The sequence below is a fragment of the Leptosomus discolor genome, chromosome 2 (genome assembly GCF_034619465.1).
Source record: "Leptosomus discolor isolate bLepDis1 chromosome 2, bLepDis1.hap2, whole genome shotgun sequence".
Lineage (NCBI taxonomy): Eukaryota > Metazoa > Chordata > Aves > Leptosomiformes > Leptosomidae > Leptosomus > Leptosomus discolor.
In genome coordinates this window covers 125,483,131-125,509,131 of record NC_141392.1, presented here as the reverse complement: position 1 = coordinate 125,509,131, position 26,001 = coordinate 125,483,131, and the positions used below count along the sequence as shown (strand labels likewise).

The 26,001-nt window shown below is 43.2% G+C and overlaps 1 protein-coding gene across 1 annotated transcript in view; it reads left to right on the top strand.

Annotated features, from left to right (window-relative positions):
- The window catches only part of HMBOX1 (homeobox containing 1), a 55,383-nt gene extending 30,078 nt beyond the window's left edge, over positions 1-25,305 (top strand). The window contains exons 6-10 of the mRNA XM_086460495.1: positions 17,506-17,588; positions 19,813-19,908; positions 21,615-21,709; positions 21,916-22,047; positions 25,153-25,305. Of these exons, the coding sequence (XP_086316621.1) occupies positions 17,506-17,588; positions 19,813-19,908; positions 21,615-21,709; positions 21,916-22,047; positions 25,153-25,290 (544 nt within the window). The 3' untranslated portion in view covers positions 25,291-25,305. The remainder of the gene's footprint in view (positions 1-17,505; positions 17,589-19,812; positions 19,909-21,614; positions 21,710-21,915; positions 22,048-25,152) is intronic.
- Positions 25,306-26,001: the final 696 nt, after the last annotated feature.

Sequence of the window (26,001 nt, the reverse complement as noted above, 5' to 3'; positions counted from 1 at the left end):
GACAAAAAGACACATCTAAGATTGGCAGCAGAATCAATGACTGTATACCCGTTTTAAGGCACTTTTGTTGAGTGCCATAAAAGACTGGGGGGGGGGGGGGGGGGAGTTGAGCGTTGTTTTTTAAGCATATGCTTTATCCAAAGTTTAAATTAAAATAACTGTAAATTCTGCTCCAAACAAAATGAATAATTCATCAGTTGAAAGCGTTTCAGTTTGCCTAGGGAGCAGGGACTTTGCTTTCTGGTTGAGGGTTATTTGGTTTGATTTTATGGGTTTGGTTTTTTACTTTAACACTTGTCTGTGCTTTTGAAGCATCCTTTTGTAAAGATGTATTTAGATTAAATAAGACTAGATGATATAGATACCTATTATCCCCGTTTCATAGATGGCAAAACAGAGTCAGGTGTTTGTGATCCAAGGCAACTTTATTCATAAGAAAATGGGTTCAGATTTCCCAAGATACTGAGGGTATAGTTTCATGATACAGCTGAGCTGAATTAACAGTTTGTCACGATCCCATCCTTGGGTGTTATCCTGTCTCATCGCCCTTCTCAATTCCTCCTCCTCAGTTTCCCTGCTCCCGCCACCCTGCATTGTGCCAGAGATGTTTCTTGTCTGATTGAAATACCAGCCAATTCAGCTCAGTTTGGAAAAAAAAATCCTTTTTATTTCCCCCTCCATTATCGCTGAATTGGTTCAGCTCGCCGTGCAGCGAGGGTGTGCCAGAACTGGCCCAGGGCAAACGACAGGAATGCACAATGGAGAGCACAGGGAAGGGGAGGTTTAACAAAGAGATGTACAAATTTTCCATGATGTTTTTTGGGTCTGCTTGGTTTTGTTCTGATTTTGTTTGGTTGGTTTGAGTTGGATGAGGTCCTGGTTGGGTTAAAAGCATGGCCACGCTGACGGTTGTGCTTGCCTGATGGAAGAGATGCCCCTTGATTTTTGGCAGGGAGCAGCAACGTATTACCTTGGCACCTCTGCCGAGCTCTCGTCTAATTTGACCAGGTTGTAGTCTTGTTTCCCCCTTTAAAGCAGGCCCAGGTTGGCGGGGGAAGTCACATCCGTGCCAAAAGCAGTCGCTGTTGCGTTTCCATCAGCTCCTCGTTACGCTGTGGAAGATTTAGCATCGTCTTGCCCTCCTGAAGGAGCACCTTCTGCAGTGGTCCAGCGAGCTGGTGCCGGGCTGGGCCAGCGGAGCCTGTGCATGGTTCTGGCCCTGAGCGATATCAGTCCTGACATGCGTTATTAGAAATTCTTCCGATTGTGAAAGCACTATTACTGCAGCTCTCCTGAGCGCTGGGGCTTCCACGGCTTCCCTGGGGAAAATGAGAGCTCTATTAGCTCCTGAAATTCAGTTAGGAAATTTTCTTAGTTAATTTCATCCCATTACTCTTAGTTATGTCTTCTAGCAGAACCTTAATACCGGCCCCACAGGGGATCTAAGTTTCCTGTGCAAGGCTTTGGAGGAGATTTAAGTTTTGGATTCATTGCGTTTCTCCCTTTTCAAGCTGACAACAGAGCAGGAAGTAATGTCTTTTCGGCCTCTTCCATTAGGCTTGTACATTGTTAGAAACAGAACATCGGTTTCTCATCAATATAACGATGTCCACCCTCGTCGGCTCAGGAATGCTGCTCGTCTTCCTTGGGTTTGTTTTGCAGGCTGCGAAGGAGTGAGGAGCGCAGAGAGTTGTTCTGCTCTGCTGTCCCTGTGACCCTCAGGTGTCGTTGGACCGTTGGGGGACTTCACTCTAAAATATCTGCTACCTGCTTGGGAGACTGAGCCAAACCAAAGAAAGGATGAGCAAGGTGCTAAAAGCCTATAACTCTTGGGTTGCCAAGGAAGACTGGCGTTAGGCATTGGGAAAAGCTTTCTAACTTTAGGAATGGTTGAGCGTTAAGCACGTTATCTACAGAAATTATGGGAACATTTCTCAGGAGCAAATGAGCTAAAATCTGTCAGGATGGTTCTGATATACTTCATCTTAATGCAGAGGGAAACGTCAGGTGACTTCTTTATTTTTCTAGCCCCTTCTAGCCTATCATAAGGTGTTTGTTAGTCAGCAACTTGCAGTGGGAGGTTCAGCTTCATTAAATCCTTTGAGAGGTAGGCAGGGAGTGGTTTTTTTAGGGTCTTCGCTGGTGAAATGCTTTGAGATCTGTGAGTGCAGGCGCTTCGCAAAGGCATTCAGTAAAGTTCACTGTGCAATTTAGACACAGGCAAGATCTTTTTGTTGTCTGGAAGTTCAAACGGTTTGTCTCAGGGTCATTGCTGTATGTCTTCATAAAATGCAAGAGCAGCCATTTTATGCTTGCTACACAGTGTCTGTCTTATTTTGCATTAGATCAAGCTATGTTCCCTCTTAAGCATGCATAATATGCAAGCTTCCTATTCTAATCAGCTGTAAGCAAATCCCAGTTGTTTGGCAGATTGCATGCAGTAAAATGTAATGCTAGGCTGCCTGTCCAGAGAGCTTGCCAGACTCTGGTCTCTTGAAGGATCCAGCACCTAATGAGTTATTTTTCTTTTTCAGGAAGCTCAGGTGCTTTTTGTATCTTTATGTTCTCTTTTTTTTTTTTTTTTTCTCCTTTTGGTAGTGTTTTAAGGGTTTTTTTTAATAATAAAAACCCAGAGCTGTGGGAGGGGCAGCTCCTTGCAGCAGACTCCAGATAAAATTTTTGTATCTGCCAAGGTCAAAACAACTGAAATCAACATTTGCAAAAGGAGCCTTGTCAACCTGACCTGCAACAGCACTGTCTGGTGCAACAAACCCACATTTTGAGGATGGGAATTCTTCTCTAGTGCAGACACACTCTCCTGCATTTCTCCAGGACCAGTTGAGATACTTCAGTATTCTGTCTCCCTGCTCATGAAGGTGAGAAGCAGGGATCTCATCCTGAGTTACAACATTTTCTCATAGCATCAAAGCAGTTGTTGTACATGTGGGACTGGAAACCTCTGGAAGTGCCCAGATGCTTTCATTGAAGATGTAAAAAGGCATCGCCGTTGCTTACCATGCAGGCTGATGTCATTTTCGCTGGGTGCAGTAGCAACAGTGTATGGGAGGGATCTGTAAGACCAAATTTACCTCTTAATGGATCGTTTGCTTTTAAGAACATCCGCTGGCTCCTTCAGGGGTGTCCCAGCTCACAGACCCCATCCTGCAGAGCGTACCCCTGAACGCTTTCGTGTGCAACATCCACCTGCCCTGTTTGCCCTTGCAGTGATTTCACGTCACCGCCACGGTGTTGGAGCGTTGCGTAGGGCGAGGAGGTGCAGAGGCAACCTCAATTCCACCTGAGCTCCTACTAGGAGAATAGGAGAGGGACATGGCAGGTCTGAAGAGCTCCATGAACTATAGGCTGCTTACTACCTGCCTAGGTAAGCCTCACCCAAGAGCTCCATCTTTTGTCCCTGGTACCGCCCCGGCGCTGTGGAGTTCTGGCATGCGACTGAAGCTTCGAGGCTCAGCAGTAACCCATGTGGTGCTGGTGATGATGGTGGTGTTTGTCATTCTTTCTGTCTACCCTCTCCAGTCTGTGACTAGTTCACACATGGCTAGCAACCGTGTGGCTGTGGACAGCAGCTCTTATCTCCTATCCTGTATTTTTTTTCAATCCTGCTGTTGCAGCTGTGGGCATTCTTACTATACACATAAATATGTAATTCCTTCTAAATCCTGCTAAGGTCTTCAGGGTACTTCGGGAGATCTAATTATACATGGTTTCATTTTACATGCTAAAATGTGTTTTAAGAGGTTGGAGGTCCCTTTTGCCTGAGTATCTTGAGAAAGAATAAGAAAGAACATTGAGTTTACCTTCCCGTGATCGTTCATTGTATACACTGCTATCAATGTGCTGCTTATTTATCTCCTCTCTGAACTAAGCAGTCATTCTGTTATCTCTTCTCAGATGGCAGATCTTCCCTTGCCTCTAATAACATTCATTGTTGCTCTTCTCTGGACCTTTTCTATTTCTACATTCAATTTTTAGTGACCTAGGGTAGGTGAGTTGGGACAGGATTACCATATTTCCAGGGTGAATATTTCAGCTTGTGCAGGCAGCTGAATCTGATTCCTGTTGTTCTCTGACCTCCAGCCTAACATCTGCTTTTTGCTGATCACTTTTGTGTATTGACTGAAGCTTCAAGGCTTGGAAATAACCCGAGACTGAGAGTATGTTTTGAGTAGTCCACAATGATATGTCAGCCTTTTTCCTGAACAGTTAAAACGTAATTTAGAACCAGTCATGTATGTGAGGAGTTTGAATTTGTTCTTTTCCATGGGCATTACCCTGCTCTTTGCAAAGGTAGCAAATGAAGTTCAAACGTGGGAGTGTTTAGGTATTTTTGAAATTCACAGCGATTACCTGCTTTATTAGTATCCAATCTAAATAATTCACTTTCCAGAACTTTATTTAATGTAACTGCTAACGCCAGTCATTTTAGGTCACCACAGCCCTGAGCCAAGGGCTTGTATTCTGTTCATACCCAGAACCTAGTGGGCTCTCTACAATCGTGTTGAGGCCTCTAGATGCTGCTTGCTGTAAGGACAGTGTAAAAGTTTGAAGTCTAGTGCTGTGGGTTATCTCTCTGTGAGCTTTCTTCTGTGCCAACGCTGGACTTTCTGTAATCCTTCATGATATTCTTCTTTCTGTGTCTGTTCTGTTAAAAGTACACAGAATCGAATAGTAACAGAAAGCTCCTATTAATTAGCTACATCGTTATTTTCTTACCTGTTAACGTGGTTTCAGGAGGCAGGGAAAGTCATGGCACACTTCTCACAGCAGCTGTAGGAAATGGACCCTGGCACATGGAGTCTACATTTTGTGTAGCCTTTTTACGTAGGCTCTCTGGAACAAAATTTCCTGATTGTGTTACGACCCATGTAAAGGTGATGAGTGTTTGGATGTGCTCTGGTGCAAGGGCGTAACAGTTGTACTCTGCTGTCTCTGTTGTGTCCTTACTCACTCTTTGTGAGCAGGCTCCTGCGAAGTTCAGCAGATCAGGCAGTGGCAAACGGCTCCCTGGGTAATGGCAAGCACAAGTGACCCTAAAGCTGTGATCATTCCCCAGATTTGGCTCTTTTTCAGCCTGCTTAAAGTCCTGAGAAAGAACTAGGCAGCCCTGACCTGCCAAGGAGGGTCGTTCCAGGTCCAAGTTCAGCTGAAAGGGATAGTCTTCGCTCACAGTGAGAGCTACCTGACCTGTATGTAATATTAGCCGTGGAATAAACCCACTTAAGCGAATTACAAAATTAACTTCTGAAGTGATCTGGGAAGCATTCGGAAGGAATTAGTAATCAGGTTGGCACCTTGTCACCTCCTGCTTTGATGCAGCCAGCTGTCAGCGTGGAGTCTACGTGAGCACCATCCAGCTCAAAGCGCTGTTGGATTTGCCCATTTCTGGTTTCTAGAAGTGTGCAAAGTGTTCCTGCTGACTGTCACTGCAGCTACTCTCTGAACAGAGTCCAAACCTACTTCAGTGAAAGGAAATTCTCTGCCATCTAGTAACAGATGTGAGGTCTTCGTACAAGTAATAAACAGAGTAATTACAATGAGAAGTGAGGGAGGAAAATTCCGAAGTAAAACTCTTAAGTATGTTGCATCATGTATTTATGGGCTCTTGGTCAGACTGTGGCGTGCTTTAAACAGACTAAAAAGAATGCTTTATCAGAGAACCATATGGGCTTTAACCACAAAAGTCACTACCACATCCTAGACTCTTTTTTTTATCCCTTTTTTTTTTTTTTCCTGGTAGTCCAGGATAGCACAATTTACCTTTTTTGTTTGTTTGTTTGTTTGATTTTCCTTTGGAACTTGCATGAGTTTTAATTTCTTTTGAATACTGTGCTGTTTGTGAGGAACTCTTTCAACAGAATAGAAGACATGGACCTGTTCCAAAGAGCTTTTTTAATATGATTTCCTTATCAAGAAAAAAGAATGAGAAAATAGGGCATGTAAGTACAAAACATGTAGAAAACATCATCTGTTTTGTTGCTTATTATGTACATAGGCTGGCGCTCTTTCAGTTTCTGAATGCCCCTTGATTTTCTTTAATCGCGGGAGCGTTGGACTGGGACTTCCAGTTTCATGTCCAGCTTCTCTTGTTTCAGTCAACCTTCATTATATCCTTTTCAGAAACGGATTAAATTCTCTATCTTCGAATCAGGTACAGCCAAGGGTAGAAAACCCCTTTGGGAGATGGCTCCCAGCAGGTTCTTCCTGTTCCAGCGGTTAGGTATCTAAATTCGTGAGATTTTGTGACCCATCCATCTTGGAGCGGTATTACCATTTAACTAAAATAAATCCCTACCTCCTCCTCTTTTCTCCAGTGTTGGTCCCCTTCATGTATTTATGGTAAACCATAACCTCATCTCTGCCTTGAGGTTTGCTCAGGTAAAACAAGCCGTATCTCTTGCAGGATAGGCTTTCCATCCCTCTGTCATCCTGTGATTGCTCTTTGAGATGTTCAGTTTTAAATCCATCTTTTTTGAATGCAGGAGAGCCGGACTGTACCTAGTCCGGGGGAGGTCTCCTGCAAGTATTTCAGGGCTTTTTTTTTCCTGGTTTGGCAGTAGCTGGCATCCTCAGCTGCATCAGGCTTTGCCTTTTTGGTGGTTTTGTGGCATTGTGTCTTTTGGTCATAGCGACTTAACAGAAAACTGTCTTCTTGTGTACGTGAGAAGTTGTTCTTGTTCCCTAAGTGTATGATCGTGCATACAGCACTGTAAAATTTCTCTAAAGTTCTTGCCCTTAGGATTGTCTGTTCCTTTTTATGGTGCTCCAGTTCACTGTGCTGACATGACTTCTGACTTTTCTCTTCAGCATGTTACCGTGTTCAGACTTCTTGTCAAGATCATTAAGTGTTTTTGTTCTGAAGATACTCCAAAGATGATACGTGAGGAATGCCACTGATAGTCATCTTCCGAGCCATTATTTTAAATTTTCAGCCCAGTTCTTAATTATATGTTTCCTTTCTACCCTATCTCATCATTATATTAATGTTTGTCTTTTCCAAAATTATGAATAATTTCCCATTTGTAACTGTATCAAATGCTTTACTGAAGCACAAAAATGATAAGAATAATTCATTTTTCTAGACATAGGACATATGGTCAACAACTCCTCAGTTGCTTGTAGACCGTTACTACCAGTACTGTTTAAGTTGGGCCTACTCAAGAGACTGTCCCAGGGAGCCTGGCTATTCTGACTAGAGTGGCAATGGCATTTAAGAGGGAGCACATGGCAAAAAACGTCGTTCATGATAGGGAGCACAAATCTAGGAGTATAAGGAGCTGCGGATTGTTTTCACAGCTCTGCAGCTGGTTTCTTGTGTCTGTATCTCTTAACTTTACTATATTTCTACCTGTAAATTCTTCTAATAATATTAATAAGCTTAAAGATGACGATTTCAGGTTACTTTTAAGGGGTTTGTGATCTGGTTGTAGTAAGTGCTCTTGAAATACAAAGCGTGATTTATTTTTTTTTTTAATGAAGTAGTACTTTTGAGTCCTTGGAGCTTATTGTTTCCAAGGTAACTATTCACAATCCTATAGGAAAAAAAAAAAAAAAAGTTGGATAATAAACTCAGTTCCTTTCCCCATGGATGGTGAAAGGTCATTGAAAAATCCCTAGCAAATAAATAAGGTGATTTGGCTGCTGCCAGACTTAAGAAGTGGTAATCTTCAAGGATCCACAAAGTTACCTCATTGCTTAAAACTTCACTTAAACCTTCCTCTTTGCGATGATGTCTACAAAGAACCTCGTGAAGCTGAGCTTGGCACCATAGTAGTTTAATCAACTAGCATGCTGACTGTCAGTTCATTATTTCTTGTTCTCATTTGCTTATATCCATCTTGTTGCACTGTATTTGGGTTGTAAGGCAGAGAATACATTGATATTAAAAAATTAATACCTTTTTCTGCTTTATGTCTCTACAGCACTAAAGATAATAATAGTTCTGGTCCAGATCTTGGAGGTACTAGGCTTTAGGAAAAATATATTTAATGAGTCCACAATCAGAAGCTTTGATCTTGAGCCTCTTGACACTTTAGGCACTGGATATCCTGCAAGAATTGGCCTTACCTTGTCTTTTGAATCCTGTAGTATCCTTTCATTAGTTTAATCAATTTTTATTTTCTGAAAATGCAGCAGCAGTGGTGGCTGTCTGTGGACTTCTAAGCTGAGATGAGTCTGGTCCAGTAATGGAAATAAAAAATAAAAACTTGTGGATCAATTTGGGGGGAAATGCTAGTGACTGTGTTGGAAGTTGTCCGCTCATGCTAAGCTTTGTCACAAATCTCATGGTTGGTATTTTTCCTCTGCTGGAGGCCTAGGACAAAGGGAGACTTCGAGCTTCATAGCCAGGACTATAAAATTTTGAAAAACATCACCTTACTGAGGCTAAACTAATAACAACTTGAGGGACCTTCCTCCTTATGCTTGACATGCTGTACGCACAGGTTTTTTTGTAATCCAGTGCTGAACTTCCCATTTAAAGCACAATTCTGAGGTGAGGAGAGGCTGTTCTGGAAATACCTTTCTTCAGATGAGCCAGAAGCTGAGTTCTGACTCTGAGTTGTAATGTTTTCTTCAAGAGAGGAGAGAATGATGTTTGGAGTTGAGTAACGTAAAATCTAAGCCCTACATTTTGCTGTTTATTTGTGTTGCCATATAAAGCCTTGGAATCCTCTGTTGTCTGGCAAGTAGTATCTCTAATAACCACAGTGTTGATTACAGTACATCTTACTGGAAAGGTGGCTCCCAAGCAGCACAACAGCCCTGAGGTGGGCTCTTGCTGAGGTGCTGGGGCTGATTTCTGCAAGGTCTTCTCGCTTCTTGGAGGTGTTTCATCCATGGGCTGACTGCCGTAGCCTTGCTTGCCTTGAGACCTAGGTAATCCAGAAGATGCAACTTAAATACCTCCTTCCCTGTACAAAGTTAAAAAGTGTAGATGAGATGTTTGTTTCGCTTTGTCTTCATAAGGGTCTTGTTTATAAATCGGATGTGTCCAGAGGGTTTAACGCACCTAAATATCCCCGTAGTGTGTAGGTCTCAATTTAAATATTTCAAGTAAATGAAGGAGAACAAGAGGTAGTATTATTCATGCTTAGATGCCTTGTTAGGAAGAGCTTTGAAGGTGCTGTATGCTCACACCAACTGGTTGTTGAAATATTACAGAACAATTCTCACTTTATCATGTCTTAATGTGTTAGTTACTTGCTGGCTTCAAACACACCCACCCACCCCACCCCCCTTTTACTTTGTGAACAATTTAGTTAACTATATTGGTTTTGGGAATCTGCGATACCATTAAGTTTAAGGATAGTCATAAGATCTTAGCTGTTGTCTGCTGTCAGTGTCTTCAAGGTGCCTGAAGCAGAAAGTACCTGTGTGTTTCAAATTGCTAAAAACTCCAGGTCTTTCTACTCAGAAGAGAGCTGTTGTGTGATTTCAAAAATACTCTTATCACCAAATCCAATTACAAGGAAGAGTAAATCACCACCTCTGATGTCTTAACTATTCTTTTTTTAATTGTTAATTATCTCGACAGTAGGGTGCTATAGATTAGGAGGCATAGATTATCTTTTGCAAGTGTGAGGCTTTCAGAGCTATTATCAATTAATTCTGTTTTTAAACAAATTTTAGGCTAATATTAATAGCTTGATAGGATTGTGTTGGTGTGTGAGACCACTGTCAAAATACTGAGAAAATTATTTTTTAAACATTAGAGACATGAAGATGTTGTAGCCGCGTTGAAGGTCATACAGTTTTACGCACTCCGGTGCAAGGTGTATTTTTGGCGTTTTAATCTACATTGCAGAGTAGACTCCTGCTAAGAAACATCAGTAAAATGACTGTCTCAGAGTTTAGGCACTGATTTGTAAAACCAGAATAGAGAGCACTATTGTACGAGGCTTTTTAATGTCTGCTGAAGTGACTGTGCAATTTATGTACACAAACACATGTTGATGTGAGAAATAATTACAATTTATCTACGTCTGGTGCTCTAAGTGATCTAGCCCTGTTGAGATCTCTCCTCAAGATCTGCACTTCCCATGAAAAGAAGTACAAGCACGAAACATCTCTTATAGTGAGAGACTTACAAACTATTCTCTCCCTAGACAGAGACTACGGCAATACCCCGGGGGCTGAAAGCTCTAGCTGGCAATGAGATGCAGATTTTTAAAGAATGGGGATTTTTACAGTTTGGTTCCAAAGCTTATTTAAAGTGATGGTAAATTCTGCATTGGATAGAAAATATCTCGAAATTTTTATGTTGGGACTGGATATCTCTGTAGGTAGAACATGCAGAAGAAGATCTGGGCTTAATGCCAGAACTGCTGAGAACCCTCTGGTCAGTGCTGTCGAAGAGGTCAAGCTAGAGTCCTACGGTGCTTTCTTCAGTCCTTTGGAGCCATAACCCTACGAGAGCTGTTAGCCAAATGATGGTGCTATAAGGAAAACAGTAGAGAGCTGTAGCTATCACGTTCATCGGTGGTTTTTCTGGGTTTGGGATTTGGTTTTAAATTTGTCTTTTGCCTGGATGGAAGGTCTAGTTGAGCTGATGCTGTAGGAATGCCTAGATTCAAGTTCATCTGCTTGCGTCCAGAGAGCTGCAGTTCTCATCCGTGGCTGATCTCAGGTGCAGAAGTGGCTCACCAGATGTTTCCTGTAGCAACTAGGCTGGTGGTTCGGTTTTGCAGTCCTGGGGGAAAGAGAAGATGGTGTCTTCAGTGTAATTCTCAGCTCCATCAGAGTTTATCTGTGGAGAGGACACATTTGAGCTTAATTTTGCTGTCTAAAATAGAAATGACTTCGCCATATATTGTGGGGTGAACTGTTCAGTTGACATGCATGCCATTATTATAGAATCTGTAGAAATATCAGTAGATAAAATGGATGGTGTCATCTGTTGACCTCGCTGAAAATGGCATTAGTGATATTCTTGGCCAGTATTTACTGGGAAATAAACTAGTCATTACACTTTCCGATGAGATTATGCTTTGAATGTCACTTCTGTGACAGTCTGTCTCATGCCACGCAGAGATAAGATCTCAGGCACAGATGACAGACTAACTTCAGAAATATTTCCACTGATTTGACAGCCTGAATTATAGTTCTGTTTAAAGCCACAAAGACTGAAACAGTGACCTCTTGCTACTGGGTGATACTACGTTGATAAACATACTAATGAGAGATAAAGTAGGTAACCATATTTGAGTGGTTTATGTAACTTGTCAGTGGAAAGCAGAGGTACAGTTCGAAGGGAAACCAGATAGGGAGCTGAAATTACAGGCAGTCTTATCGAAGACAGAAGAGTAGTTCGCGCTCTTGTGTATTTTGAGACACCAGAGGGTTTGGCAGGGAGCTCAGCCCCTGGTGGCAGCAAGGTCCTCTGCTCCTCCACAGGGGTCAGATGGGAGCTGGGGAAGATGGGTGGTCTTTTTTTCCCGACGTCCCTGGGCCAGTTGCCGAGCCCATCGCTCAGGCTTTGCTTTAGCATCGGTTGAAGAGGATGTGGATGAGCTGCTGCTGAAGGAACTGGTCCCAGCTGTGTGTTTCAGCCACCTCCCGTCCGCCTCCCTTGGCTGCGCCTCCGCTGCTCTTGGCGTGTGCGGAAAGCTGGACCGCACAGCAGTCGGGCAGAAAACCTTCCTGCAGAAAGGGAATGAGGGAGAAGGAAGGGACCATCCCCTTCAGTCTGTGCTTCAATTGTGTTAAGCTGGACTGCAGCCTGGGTCTCGGGAAAGATGGTCTTTGGTGGAGGAGTTAGAGCCCCAGCAAGAGCGCGGGGATAATTCGCTCGTGGGTGCTTCCCACGTTGATGGAAGGGGGAACCCAGAGGCGCACACGCAAAGTTAAGCGTGGAAGTGAACTTGTGCCACGTCTGCTGTTCCTCAATAAATATCGTCTGCTTATTCTTGCCTCCTGTTAATTGCAAGGTAAATTATCCTTCCTTCAGTGAGATTGCCCTGCTGTACACGTACCTGAATTACCTCGCCTTGAGCGTGTGTAGTTCTGCCGCGACAGCTGACCTGTGGTGAATTGTTACCCTGCAACACGTTTGAGCCTCTCTGCTTGGAATCACTTCCACACTTCGAAACTTTGAACTGTTATATCATGCTGTAAACTAAGCCCTTCCCCAACCCAGGGTCTTTTGAGCAATTCTGGGGGTTTTATCTCTTTGTGTCTGACATCCAGCCCTATGAGAAAGCACCAAACTTGGCTGTCCTTCCGCTGCTCCGTAGCTCGGGTCGTTTCAGACACTTCCCTGGCAGCTGCAAAGCTGATACGAAGCAGCAAAACTTCCACTGTGGATTATCAGGAACACTACTGAGGCATTGCTTAATGCATCTGATATCTAAGCCTGGATAACAGGAGCCGTACAGCCGAGCAAAAAAAAAAAACAGATTGGCAGCTATTGCAGGAATTCAGATAGGGGCACCTTGGTAAAGAGTGGGGGGGGATGCCTTTACTTCCATGGCAGAGCCTGGGGCTGAGATGGATTCTCTCTCCGTCATTGTCCTAAGCACATTATCCCTGAAAGAAAGAGGGTTTCTCTGAATCTGCAATTTTTCTAGGCTTCAGTGTTATTGAAATGAAACCGCTTCAAGGATATCTACATTCTTTACCATCATATGGTTTCTCATCTCATGTAAATTATTTGGCCACTTTTCATTTTAATCCTCCACTGTCATTTTCTACAAAAGAGATCATTTGGTTTCTTCGTTGAAGGTATTCAGCTGACAGCTGCCCTTTGTCTAGAAAGCAGTGCGCCTTTGCAGGATTTACTTGTGCCTGCTGTCCTCTCTTTTTTCTTTTTTTTTTTTTCCCCCCCTTTAAAGTTCATATTGCTTCCTATTTTTCATCTGTAGTTTTCAGAAACTTTTCAGATTGTGAACAGGCTGTGGTTTGTAGCTGTGACGAGAAATTCAAACATCCCGCATTCTTGCCCTGTCCCTTAGCGAGGGAATACCTGGCTGATAAGAAACAGAACTGGAGGCAGAGTAATTAATTTCCTGCTTGCAAAAAGGACTGTAGTCAAAGACCGCACAGTGTGTTCAGAGCTTCTACATCAGCAAACTAAACCAGTCAGTGATGAAGTCTGGAATTTTTTTCCTGTGGCTTCCCTGTCAGTTATTTTCACCTACTTTCTGGAGATGTCAGGAGGCTTTAAATGTGGTTTATGTCATAGTCTGTCATCCACAAGTCCCATTAAGACCTTGAAAGAAGTGATGGGAACGAAAAACAAATGTGTTGGTAGGGTGTGCGTACGGAGAATTTGGAGACTGAGGATGAAAATTGGCTGTTCGGGTTGAGGTTGCATGGTTTTGGTTACCTGTATGGATGGGACCTTGTCCTTTAAGACTGAAAACTCCTGAGTATGATCTCTTCTCTGATAACCTTTGACAGAGGGCAGGCTGGTTTTAAAAGCACAATAGGGTGATGGAGAAGGGTATTTTCGGGAGAAGCTGAGGAGAAGATAGCTTTGGGGAGCACGAGTTGAGGGTTGGACAAATTTGTAGGCAGCTTGAATGTGTGGGGGAAGGAGGAGGAGGCACGTCATTGATGCGGACAAGGGATAAGCCAGCAGGTGGAAGGAGAGGCAGGTTCTGAAATTACCATGTCAGCTACAGAAACCGAGTTTTAACTGCTCCAGCAGTGCCATTCCAGCTCCCCTCTGATACCCGCTTGGCTTTGTGATCTTCGTGAAAACGTCCTACTAGCCAGGAAAACTGCTTGAAAGCTTCTCAAATTTTTGTTGTTTTTTCATAAAACAGGGTTTAAGGATGAAAAGAATTTCAGATTTTCAAGTGGGAATCACTTTTCTTGTAGAAACTTTTAGACATCTACATTAAAAGAGAAGAGATTTTTGTTAGAATTTAAAGAAAATGTTTCAGAATGATGAAAAATATGTTTTGATTCAGTCAAATAAAAATGTTTATAGCTTATTCAGGTGTAAAATGTGTTAAGATAAGAATTACTGTTTCAGCAGCGAGTACTTTGCTAAATCACAAAAATGATTGGACTACACAATGAAAACTTCCTCGTTTGCCAGAAGAGGTGTGTCATTCATTGTCCAGTTCTGAGACTTAGCTTCATCACAGGGAAATTTCCTGTTATCCCAGAGAGTTGTAAACTTGAGCCTAAATTTTATTATTAGAAAATGTGAGCCAGCAAAAGCATGTGGTGGACAGTGCCTTGCTAAAAGGATAGTGTTTAGTTACATGCCAAGAGGAGGATCACTAGTGACTCTTGTGTTGTCTTTTCTTCATTAATTAGTGTCCCAGTTTCTTGCATCAACATAAGAATGAGCAGTTAAAGTGTGCACCGTTTCTTCATTTTACATGTTTTGTCATTTATTCCATAATGTTAGGCATTGCCCAGCACTTTTGTCACCAGAGATGATCTAGATCCGTTGTCATAGAATCCTTTTGTTAGAAAAGAGCTTTAAGATTATCAAGTCCAACCATTAACCCAGCACTGCCAACTCCACCACTAACCATGTCCCTAAGCACCACATCTACACGTCTTTTAAACACCTCCAGGGATGGTGACTCCACCACCTCCCTGGGCAGCCTGTTCCAGCGCTTGACGACCCTTTCAGTAAGGAAATTTTCCCTTGTGTCCAATCTAAACCTCCCCTGGTGCAACCTGAGGCCGTTTCCTCTCGTCCTATCGCTTGTTCCTTGGGAGAAGAGACCGACCCCACCTTGCTCCAACCCCCTCTCAGGCAGCTGCAGAGAGCGATCAGGTCCCCCCTCAGCCTCCTCTTCTCCAGGCTGAACACCCCCAGCTCCCTCAGCCGCTCCTCACCAGACCTGTTCTCCAGACCCTTCCCCACCTTCGCTGCCCTTCTCTGGACACGCTCCAGCCCCTCAAGGTCCTTCTGGCAGGGAGGGGCCCAAAACTGCCCCCAGGATTCGAGGGGCGGCCTCACCAGTGCCGAGCCCAGGGGCACGATCCCCTCCCTGCTCCTGCTGGCCACACCGTGGCTGACACAGGCCAGGAGGCTGTTGGCCTTCTTGGCCACCTGGGCACACTGCCGGCTCGTGTCCAGCCGGCTGCCGACCAGCACCCCCAGGTCCCTTTCTGAATGATATCCCATGATATCAGGGTTTCACCTTCTGGTTTTAGTACATGACCATGTACCTCCATTAGGTTTTCTAATTGTAGGGGGGTTTTGTTGCGTTTGTTCGTGACTTTTGACAAGTAACTACAAACAAAATAATGTTCAGCAATGGGAATCCATAAAATAGCTGTTATGGCTACCAAAGTACCAAAGCTGAGTTAATTTTTGCACACGGAGTGATGACCTGGATTCCTGATTAAGACTTGAGGTCATACGATATATTCATGTAAGTAATAGTACAGCAGTTTTCAGCTGTGGTGTCTTGACATTCCTTTATCTCATGACCCTTAAAAGAGGAAATAGTTCTTGGCTCTGGGCAGGGAGTGGAGTGCTCTATTTTGTAGGTCGGAGAGCTGAGACACCGTCATGGGGCAGTTGGACTGGGATCCTGAGCTTCTGCTTCTGTCACTGACTACTAGAAAAAGCATTTTCTGGTCAGTTTTCCAAGCTTTCCATTCTCAAAAAAAAAACCCTTTGCACAGAACACGACCCCTTTGAACAGAAATTTGTGAGTTAAGATAGACACACGTATCACTTCAAAGGCTATAATAATAGAAAGGGTGATATAACTAGAAGAGGAAATAATATACCTTAAAATATACCATGCCCAGAGGCTGGGTGTATCACTGGGAGCGGGAGAAAATAAAAAGAAAACTTCTTGCTGATAATTCAGGGAGCATTCCTGCAGGTGACAGTGCCAGAGTTGAAGCTTCCCAGAAAGTAAGTGTAACCAAGTGTCCTTCTCTTCAGATCTGCTAGCAAAATATCAGCTGTTTTTCAGAGTAGGATCAAGCATAGTGGGAGTTGCCGTTATGGTCAGTCTCTCCAGATTTACTTCCTAAGAACAACGTGGAGGTCCAGGGAAGAAGTAGTGGGTGTTCAAGTGTAAATCTGCTTGTTTCCAAAGCCCAAATTGGTAGTATAGATGTAGTCTGCCCTTCATTTAGTGAGCGTGGAGCTGTTCCTGTGGTCTCATTTGCTCTCAAAGCTAGCAAATCAAGTGGAAGTACATTAAACAGTGCAACTGGCTGTGCTGATGTGTGGTTGCTCTTAGTCGATGAGTGGTGACTTTGAAATAGGACTCTGGGCGTAGCTGCAACTGTAAATAACGCTGTGAACAATGGGATGCAGAGGTAGTAGCTAAAATTCAAACTGAATGTTCAAAATTTGTATTTACAGTGAATTGATCTGAAGTGGAAGTGAAATAGTGAGATCTGCGTTAGTACCACTTACAGAGAAGGTTTGACACAATTGCTGTGTGGAACAGAATCCAGGTTTCCATAGAGAGTAACTGTGGAGGAATGTGGCCACAGAAAATAATAATTCCCTAAATATGCTTAAATCTCCTACTACCAAATGATCTCCAATCAAAGGAAGTATCTTCTTTTCAAATACAGAGCAGCTGTCCAACAGCTGAACCTGCTGCTGATCAAAGTTGATCAAAGAATTCTTAGGATTATATATTACGGGCAGTCTACAGAAAAAAAAATGTAGTAGTCCCTGCTTATGGCATGCTTATCAGAGTCCATTGAAGTAAACAGGACTTTTCTGTTGTTTTTAATGCAAATCTGATAAGCTCTGTAGAATGTAAATCAGTTCATTAAAATTTGTAAAGCACTTAAATGAAGTAAAAGAGAAAACAGTTTTAACTTTTATAGGATGTTTATTGCATACAAAGTACAATAAAATCACAATTATTCAGAAAAAAAATACTGTTAAAATATGCCATACTCAATATGTTGTTCTGGGGAAGATTTAAAATTTGTGATTTTAAAAAACCCACCAGTCTGACTCCAGAAATCTTCCTGTATTACTCCGTAATTTTGTCTGTACAAGCTTCATACTGTACCTGTCTATGCAATATTTGTGTGTGTTTGTGTGTAATATATATCCAAGTATGTGTGTATATATTAACCCAGGGATCAAAATAAATATTGAACAGCTCCTTCATTTGTAGGACGCTGCCTAAGCTGGCGATATGTCAGGAAAAAAAAAAAAAACAGGTAAATGGTAATAAGCAGAGGCAGAGGCATGGCCTGTGATGTTTTCTGACAGGATGCTTCGCTCGACAGTCTTAACTCTGGTACCCGTGGCACTGCCTACTGCGTTGTGTCTCTTAGTACAATATTCTGAAGGCTGAGGTGGCACTGCACATGCTGAGATAATGTTCCTTTACCAGAGGCGTTTGGGAAGTTTCTCTGCTCTCTGTGGATATGAGTGCGTGCTGATGCTGCCGTGTGCATATACAGGTTTACACAGATTTACTGCCTCTGCGTTACCTCTGTTGACACCTTTTAGTGAAGCTGCTTCGGAGCCTTCATGCTCTGATTTCTGAGAAAAACTTTTTTTTTTTTTTCCTCCCCTTGCAGTTACTTCAATGAGAACCAATATCCAGATGAGGCAAAGAGAGAAGAAATCGCCAACGCCTGTAATGCAGTTATACAAAAGCCAGGTGAGGAGCTGATCGTGGTGTTCCTTCCGAAAGCAACAGCAGTTAGATTTCAACAGCTCCTGCTAAATTCAGCAAATCTCGTTTGATGCCTGTTACTAACAAATGTAATGCTCTAAAACTAGGAGGTTTCTACCTGAGCGTTCTGTAACTCGTGTTGTTCAGAGCTGCCATACGTGGATGGACGTGGCAGTTAATGCAGTTTTCAAACGTAAACGCCGGTGTCTGCAACTTAAATTCCCACCATTTGAGATAGGAAGTGCAAGTCGTGCATCTGAACGTTTCATTTATACAGCTTTGTAAATGGCATTGCCAAGAAAATGAACATGTCTGAAAGCTTTTCTTTCCTTACGTTCGGTTATTTCAGAGTACTTATACGAGCACTCAGTAGCGATCTGAGAATTTTATTACACTCCGTGCAACTGGATTTTACTGGTTCCTTTTCACAGATGGAAAACCTTAGATTCACAGACGGAGGCTTGCTGGAGATCATACAGCAGGTCCTCGGAGGAGTGAGGAGCACAGCTTTCCAGTCTTTCCGTTTTCTTTACAACTTCTAGACAGGGGTCATGTATTAGAATCTGTCTGTTAATGCTGAGGAGCTTGTATTTTGGGTCAACAAGTTGCATTTACCCTGTTCCTGAAGAAGTCGTGCTTGGCAGAGGAGCGTGGATATTCAGTGTAGTGTTAGTGAACGCACCTGCCTTTGCTTAGGTTTGCTATCCAAACGTTTACAGGGTTTTCAGAACTATATTTTGGATATATTTAGATTTTATATAACCAGAATAAAAATGAAGGCAATAGAAGGTGAAGGCCTGACTCCTGAACATTGGGACAGCCACAGGATAGCACAGAATCGTAGAGCAATTTAGGCTGGAAATGATCTCTGGAGATTGTCTGGTCAGGCAGGACCAGCTCAGATGAGGTTGCTCAGGGCTTTACCTTGTTCAGGTTTGAGCATCTGCAGAACCAGAGGTTTTCCCACCTCTGGGCCCCTGTTTCACAATGCTGAGCACAGCAAAACGTATTTTCCCGGTACCTAGTTAAACTTTCCCTTGTTGCCAACTTTTATGTGTTGCCTCCTGGCTTTTTGTGGTGGAAGCAGAATGCTCTAGCGGGTAGAGCACCGAGGAGTTCGAGTTTTATTCCTGGCTGTGCCTCCTGGTTGGTTTAGCAACTTTGAACAAACTCCTTAAACTCTGTGTCTTGGGATCAGTAAAATCTTGTGAGTGATACTGATGAAAAAGCATTAGGAAACAGCGTAGGTACCTGTTTCCAGATTTTTCTTGCTTCCACTTGTCTCATCTCTCCTTGCTTATTTAAGTTTGCAGATTGCTGCAATTACATGGATGTTTTGTACGCTGAATAAATAAACTTTGAGAAACAGTCTGAAGCAGGGGAGTCTCATCCCCCTGTAGCCTGCAGAGGACTGAGGATGCAGCTACCCTGAATATTTTATATAGGGCCATGGCCAACTGAAGAGTTTCCACATCCTTGCAATCCTGAATCCTTCCAGTCTTTCCTCCTTTATGCTGGTGATCAGAAAAACACATTGTTTCCTGTAGCTGGCAAGTGGTGGTTGGGATTTTTTTTTTTTTGCTGGTTTAAGTGTAAAACTCCAGTGATCTGGTTTCCGACACCCACACCCCCATTCTCCCAAAAGGTCGCAGGTATCCTGGCACATCTGGGGGGGGTGTGATTAGTGCTGTGGGAGCACGATAGCGGCTGGTGGTGGAGAGGGGGGAAAGCAGATTGGAGGGGATGCCACAACATTTATTCATTCGTTTTGCTGCTGATGAAAACACGTCATTGAACTATATCCTCGTGGCACATAGTGAGAGAACTAGCCCGAGGGTGTGCGGTTTGTGGCGGGGCTGCAAACTGAATTTGAGGTTTTTTGGATCTCAATTTTGTGCTTGAACCAGAAAAGCAGCCCTCTGTTCTCCCGCGGCTCTGGATTGAGTTGGTTTAAGCTGCAAAGAAATCCCTGTATTTCGGATTTTACAAAAAGAAGAAAGGCTACTTTGTTTTTGGAGAGATATTTGGCATTTATTACCATGGCATCTGGGCACAGTACTCTGATTCACATAAAATTCACTTCATGCTCAGTTACAGTAACTTTTCAGTGCTGTCTATATTTTGGGGGTTTGTAAAGGTCTTTTGCCTACCTCTGGAACTCGGGGAGTAACAATGCTGGGTTTTTTTTTCCCCTCTGTTGCTTTCATAGGAAAAAAGTTATCGGATTTGGAGCGAGTGACCTCCCTTAAAGTATACAATTGGTTTGCCAACAGAAGAAAGGAAATCAAGAGAAGAGCCAATATCGGTAATGTATCAGAGCGCCTGCTTTCAAGGTTTTGTACGTGCACTTGCTCAAGAGAGATGGAGGTTGTGTAAGATTGTATTAATGGAAGTACTAGAGATTCCGACATTCTTAATAGAAAAGTGGAACAATTTTTAAAATTAGTCTCTTGCTGTTCCAGATTTTTTCTAAAATACGGGTAGGAGTTTAATTTATGGAATTCCATCATCAGTGCAGGAGAAATGATGCAGTTATGAAGTTTTACTGGAAAACCGGTTCTAAAAGCCAAAGTGAGAATTTTGTTGGTGGAAGGAGACTCGTATTTCCTAAGCTCAGGCCGCTTTGGGTATCTGAAATAAAATCTGAAATAAAACCTCAAAATACCTGCATTGGAAATAAGGGAAATGAAGGCGATGGCCAGTTCACAACCGTAGCACGCTGTTTCGATGACAAGTGGCTGTTGTGAAGAGCTTTTATCTGGTTGTAAGTTTCCTTGTGTTCCACTGAAATGTGCTTGGTTTTTCAGCCAAAACCTGGGGGTGTCTTTTTTTTTACTGCCATCCGTCAGACCCCCCCAGGGATCTAAGAGTCCAGATGAGCTGGTTTACATCTCGGGTACAGCCACTAGGACCAGAGGTGCTGCAAGCCAACTGCTTGTTCTGGTTACACCTGTGCTCCTTACTGCTTTCCAAGGGGTTGCATAGTGACAAGTGCCTGGGAAAAAAAGTAAAAATTTTTCTTGATGATTAGGATAAAACGAAAGTCACTCCAGAGTCAGCCCTGCAGGTTCTTTGCGTGAGTAGCTGATCGTAAGGAAATTAGCAGTGGCTCTGAACTTGTCAGGAGTAGACCTTCGAACGTGAATAAATGTAGGGTATTCCAGTGAGAATAAACTCACGTTAGGGGCCAGGGTTCAACAAACTTCTGCAACACACGCAGAATTTTAGGCACGCACTTGTAGGTGCTGTGCAGAATTGCATTTGCGATGGCGGATGAACAGAGCTCCATACCTGCTCGTTAACCAGGAGTTGTGCAAATGTCCAACGCCCGGTTGCTGACTGCTGCTTTTTGCCGTATTTCTGAATAAGAAAAATGTCTTGTTTCCTCACTTAATGTGTTGCTGAAACTGAACCTAAATTTATCTTTCTGAAAATGAAACCTGTCTGTTGAAGGGCGAGGTGGGGGGTGGGGGAACAAAGCACAGTCAGTCCAAGGTGGGTGGAGTTAGAGCTGTATCTGTACTGCATGGGGAGGAGGGTTGGAAGGAGATTAAAAAGACCAAAGGGAGCTTTAGATGCATGGATCCTACTGGAAGATGAAGATATGTGTGTTTTTTAAATCCCTTAAGTGCTTTAAAAAATTTCTCCATCTATTTTCAGACACTCCCTGCCCCCCTCAAGTCCTGCCAGTCCAAACTATGTGGGAAGATCTACAGGGAATGCCTTTGCCACTCCAGTGCATTAGAAATTAAGCTAATTTCTAATAGGACTGGCTGGAAAACCAGGATTCTTACTCGCAAACAAGTCTGTTAGTTGGCAGGGAAGGATTTCAGGCAAGCCAGTATCTGTACATGTGCTACCTTCCCAAATACTGGAGAGTGAAGAGGAAGAGGCTAAGAACTAACTCTGTTCTTCCAGTTATTCTAACTTCTTGAAAAAAAAAAAAAAAAAGTTACTTTTAATTACTCTAATGCATCAGATAAATTAGGGATCCATTTGCTTTTTTCGAAGAAGCAGCAATCCTGGAGAGCCATGGAATAGATGTACAGAGTCCGGGAGGTCATTCCAACAGTGACGACGTTGATGGCAATGACTACTCGGAGCAGGTAAGCATCGTGGCTGAGCCGCGTGGCCCAAAAAGGGAGAGCTCACGCGGCACACGAAGAGGCCCTCTACCTCTTGCAAATCAGATGTCTCGTTTTTGTTTTGCTTTTATGTAATTGTAATGGGGAAAGCGGAAGAGCACAGCTCCCCTGTTTGAATGTGTTGAGCAACCAGCATTCACCCACACGGATTTATTGTCATACAACAGGACACTTGGCAAGTACGCAATGGGGAGGAGGAGGGAAGATGTTCAGAGGGAGGCAGAGAAGCAGAGAAGGTAGAAGAAGACAGGAGGATCTGCTCCAAACAAGCAAGTTACACCATTCACGCCACACGCAATGTATGAAAAATGTTAGGAGAGTGTTAACTCCCCCAGTGCACCATGCCTAACTTGCGCTCTCCTTACCCCGGCACCGTTCTAGTTATCCACCCTCCAGAAAGGACGTACAGGTCTTTAACAGTTGTTCCTATACATCAGGCACCAACATGCTTCCCTGCAAAACTAGGCACGTGTGGTCCTCGTGCGCCTGTTATTTCTTTCTGCAAGAAAAAGTCTCCCTTACAGCCTGTGCTACAGCTACTCTGGCTCCCAGACCAGGACAGCACTAAGCCCCTGCCCAGGACACTTGATAATCCCTTTTGTCAACCTTGCCCAGCAAGATACTGAGCACCCTCCTGTAAGGTGCTGAGCTCCCTCGGTTTGTCTGTGGCAGTACCTTTCAGGAGCATCTCAGGATCTGTCCCTAAGACACTGACAGACAAAGGGTGAAGGGTGGGGGGAAAGGATTTGATTAAGTAACGTTTGACGTTTATTTGGCCCTGTGCCATATTGTTCTGCAACGATGTGCCACTATTGGGATTGTTTACATATTATCTGTCTTTTTTTTTTTTTCTTCTATTTTTCTTTTTGCATTTTAACTCTTGCCTATTCTCTATTTTTCTTGGTTATTTTTAACCCTTGACAGCAACTTCTTTTTTAAATTCTCTAGCAAAAGAATACCCCTTCCCGCACTCTGAGCCCTCACCTACCCTAAAGTTGGTGACCCTTCCTTCACACACCTTCCTGACAGGTATTGCATCCCCTTCCCAATTTTCCTTCAGATGTCAGTGTTGGCCAGACCCCCCCCTACCCCCCGGGCTGTTTGTGCTTGGCACCAGTAGATTTGAACAGTCCCCTTGGTTCTGGTTTTGATACGAGCTGTGCTCTGTGCTACACCCAACAGCTGGGGTGGGCAGATCGCTTTTAATTGCCTCGTTTGGGAGAAGTAGGTAGGTCTCCCTCTATAAAGGCTGCTGGTGGAGTGCAATAGCAAGTGAGTGTCCTGGAACGAGTCCCTAGCATACTTGGCCGTGGCCCAGTACGACAGATATCTGGCAGAGGCATTCCCGGCCGCTCTGCTCCTGATCGGTATTAAGGCCCTTTTTATAGGTCATCGCCAGCAGATTTGGTGGAACCAACGTTGCTAGCTCTCGATGATGAGAGGCTGCTCTGTGGCTGTTATAAAATGTTTTGGAACTGCTGCTGAGCACAGATTAATTCCTTGTCAGTCAGATACAGGACTTGAACACTGAGATGAAGTGTTACATAGACTCCCAAACTATATTTTTCTTCGTGTTCTCCAAAATACTGTGAAAAGAGAAATAAATGGGTTATTAACATTTAAAGATCTTTGTTTAAAGTCCTTAAAAACTCCATTTCTCAGTAAACTGGCTGGAGCAGTCTGAAGTGTAATTAGGCCTTAGCAGTGAAGTAGATTAAATGACAAGCTCTCCTGATGACCATTTAACTTCCCGTCGCTGTGAAAAACATAAATTCTGTTTTCCACGGTGACACATAAACTCTAGTAAACTTTAAAAGACAAAGTTCATCCAAATACTAATGAAGTGCCTAAAACTCCAGAGGTCAGGACTTTGTATTTCTTACCGAGGTAGAGATTACTGAGAGGCCCTTAGAGCGTGTGCACATCACAGTATTTGCCTGACATTTGTTGTAAATGAATGCATTCCCCTCAATAACCTCAGGATTTTACCAAATCCTGGCTTTTCCATCCCCCTCAGCGTTTGCCACCTGTCATCTTAATTTAGAAATGCGTAATACACATTTTAAATTTTAAATTTCACAAGTTCATCACTTAAAGGCTGTTGGAAGACTGATAAGTGTTTATCATTTCCTTTACGTAAATAATAATAATTTTAAAATATTGCCACGTCATGGTGTGGTAACTATTAGTACCCCATTTTAAAGAGGGGAAAAGCACCACTTTTTTGCCCGGAGTTCCAGAAGTACTTTTTTGACAGCTGGAATTACAGTTTGGATATTGCTGGTTCTTATTATTGAAAGCCAGGCCCTATTTCTGATGTAGACTGAGAAACATACACTCACTGTAAAATTTGTGCTAGGAATCATCAGACTTTTAGGTCTGCTATTGTATGGCCATTATGCACACGTAGAAGGCAGCCCCCGAAATCATTGCACTGTTTTAACAGTCTAGGAGGTTTTCAGCATCTTTTTTCCTGTACCTGTGTGAATTCAGTGTCTTCACAGGATACTGGCTGAGAGCAAGGGTTAGTCTAGGTTTGTATCCTCTTTGTGAGTGAGGTCAGTAGTAGTATTTAAAGAAAAATACTGTGAAGAAAAAGCGTTTAAAGTAGTTTTGAGAGGCTTCCTGAGGCAGGAAGTAAATCCACGTTCAGTTTTGATACTTGCTGTTAGGCGAATTTTCCCTGAATTTGTCTAACCCCTGCCTTTCCTTTTGTCTGATCTAAAAATCAGCCAATCCTACAACTGAACTGCCATAAGCGAAGCAGTGCTTCCCATATTACCATTCCAGTGGGTGCCCTTGCTTACTAGATCACGAGAAGCCACAAACCATTGCGCTGTATTTACGGATTATTTGTAATAAACATTTACCACATCAACCACCAGCCATTTCTTTTCCAAAGTGAAGAACCTGAGTCCGTTTAGCCTCTCCTCCTAAAGAAGCCACCCCGTGCCTCTCTTCCCCTGGGTTGCCGGTCTCTCTACCTTTTCTAGTTCTATCGTGTTCTCTTTAAATGGGTTGACCAGAACTGTATATTCAAAGTGTAAGCATAGCATGATTTGTGCAATGAATAACGATTCTTGTCTTAGTTTGGTTTCCTGACGTGCCTTGTGTATCACTTTTATCTTTATAAACTATTATTTTCCTTTAGAATATCTACCCCCCGTCCCCCTTAAATTTCTCTCTTGAGAGTTGGGTATGCCACTCCTTGCCTTGCTTACCTTTGTCTGCACAGTGAGGGAGAGGAGCCCTAAATCCGTTTTGTAAACGCCTTTCACTTTTTACCCCTGTAACAAGTGTTCAGTTCGCTGCCCCGTGCCCGTTACTTCACACACACGTTTTGTCTGCTGGTTGTCTGCTTCTGGAGTAACGATGCTTCTCTCTTCTCCTTTCCGCATGCACAGGATGACAGCACTAGCCATAGTGACCATCAAGACCCCATTTCATTAGCTGTGGAAATGGCAGCGGTAAACCACACCATCTTGGCATTGGCCCGGCAAGGAGCCAACGAGATCAAGACAGAGGCTCTAGACGACGACTGATACCAAGAAAGGGGAGGGTCAAAGCGAGAAGTAACTTAGTTTTAGACGTAGCACCTTAGCAGACTTTCCTCGGTCCTTAATATGTGTTCTTACAGTATAACTTTGCAGTTTCTTGTACGTCAGTTAGCTGTTAGGGTCTTGTTCTGTGAAGATGGCATGGTGCCCTCAGCCTTTGCATATACTCTCTCAGTATTAATTCCCAATAAATAATCAATCAACCAACCAACCTCCCTCTCCCAGCCCCAGTGGCTAGAAAAATCTTGCTGCTCTGTCTTAGCATTCAAAGTGCTTCCAGGTATTTTAGACAGCCCTCAATGACGAGTCTTAGGCTACACTTAAAATCTTGGATACCCTTAGAGATTGTGTTTAAAACAAAAAAAAATAGTCTGTACGCTTTTCCTTCTCTGAGACTGAAAGGATGCAAGCTGAGGTAGTGGCGCAGGGTCGATGGACACCAGATCGGGAGTATCAACAGAGAGTAAAAAGAACACTAGAAACCCCACTCCAGCATGGGAATAAATGATTTCCAGCTGCAATAAGCCGTGCCTCACTGGTCATACAGCGACTTGATATACTTTTGGGTGCTGTGCTGAGAATGTCCATTGGAAACACATTCACATATTTCGGTTGATGTTCACATATTCAACACAGACATCCTCTACTCTCACAAGCTGCGTGGCTTAGTGGATAAGTACTGCCTTCTGCCTCTGG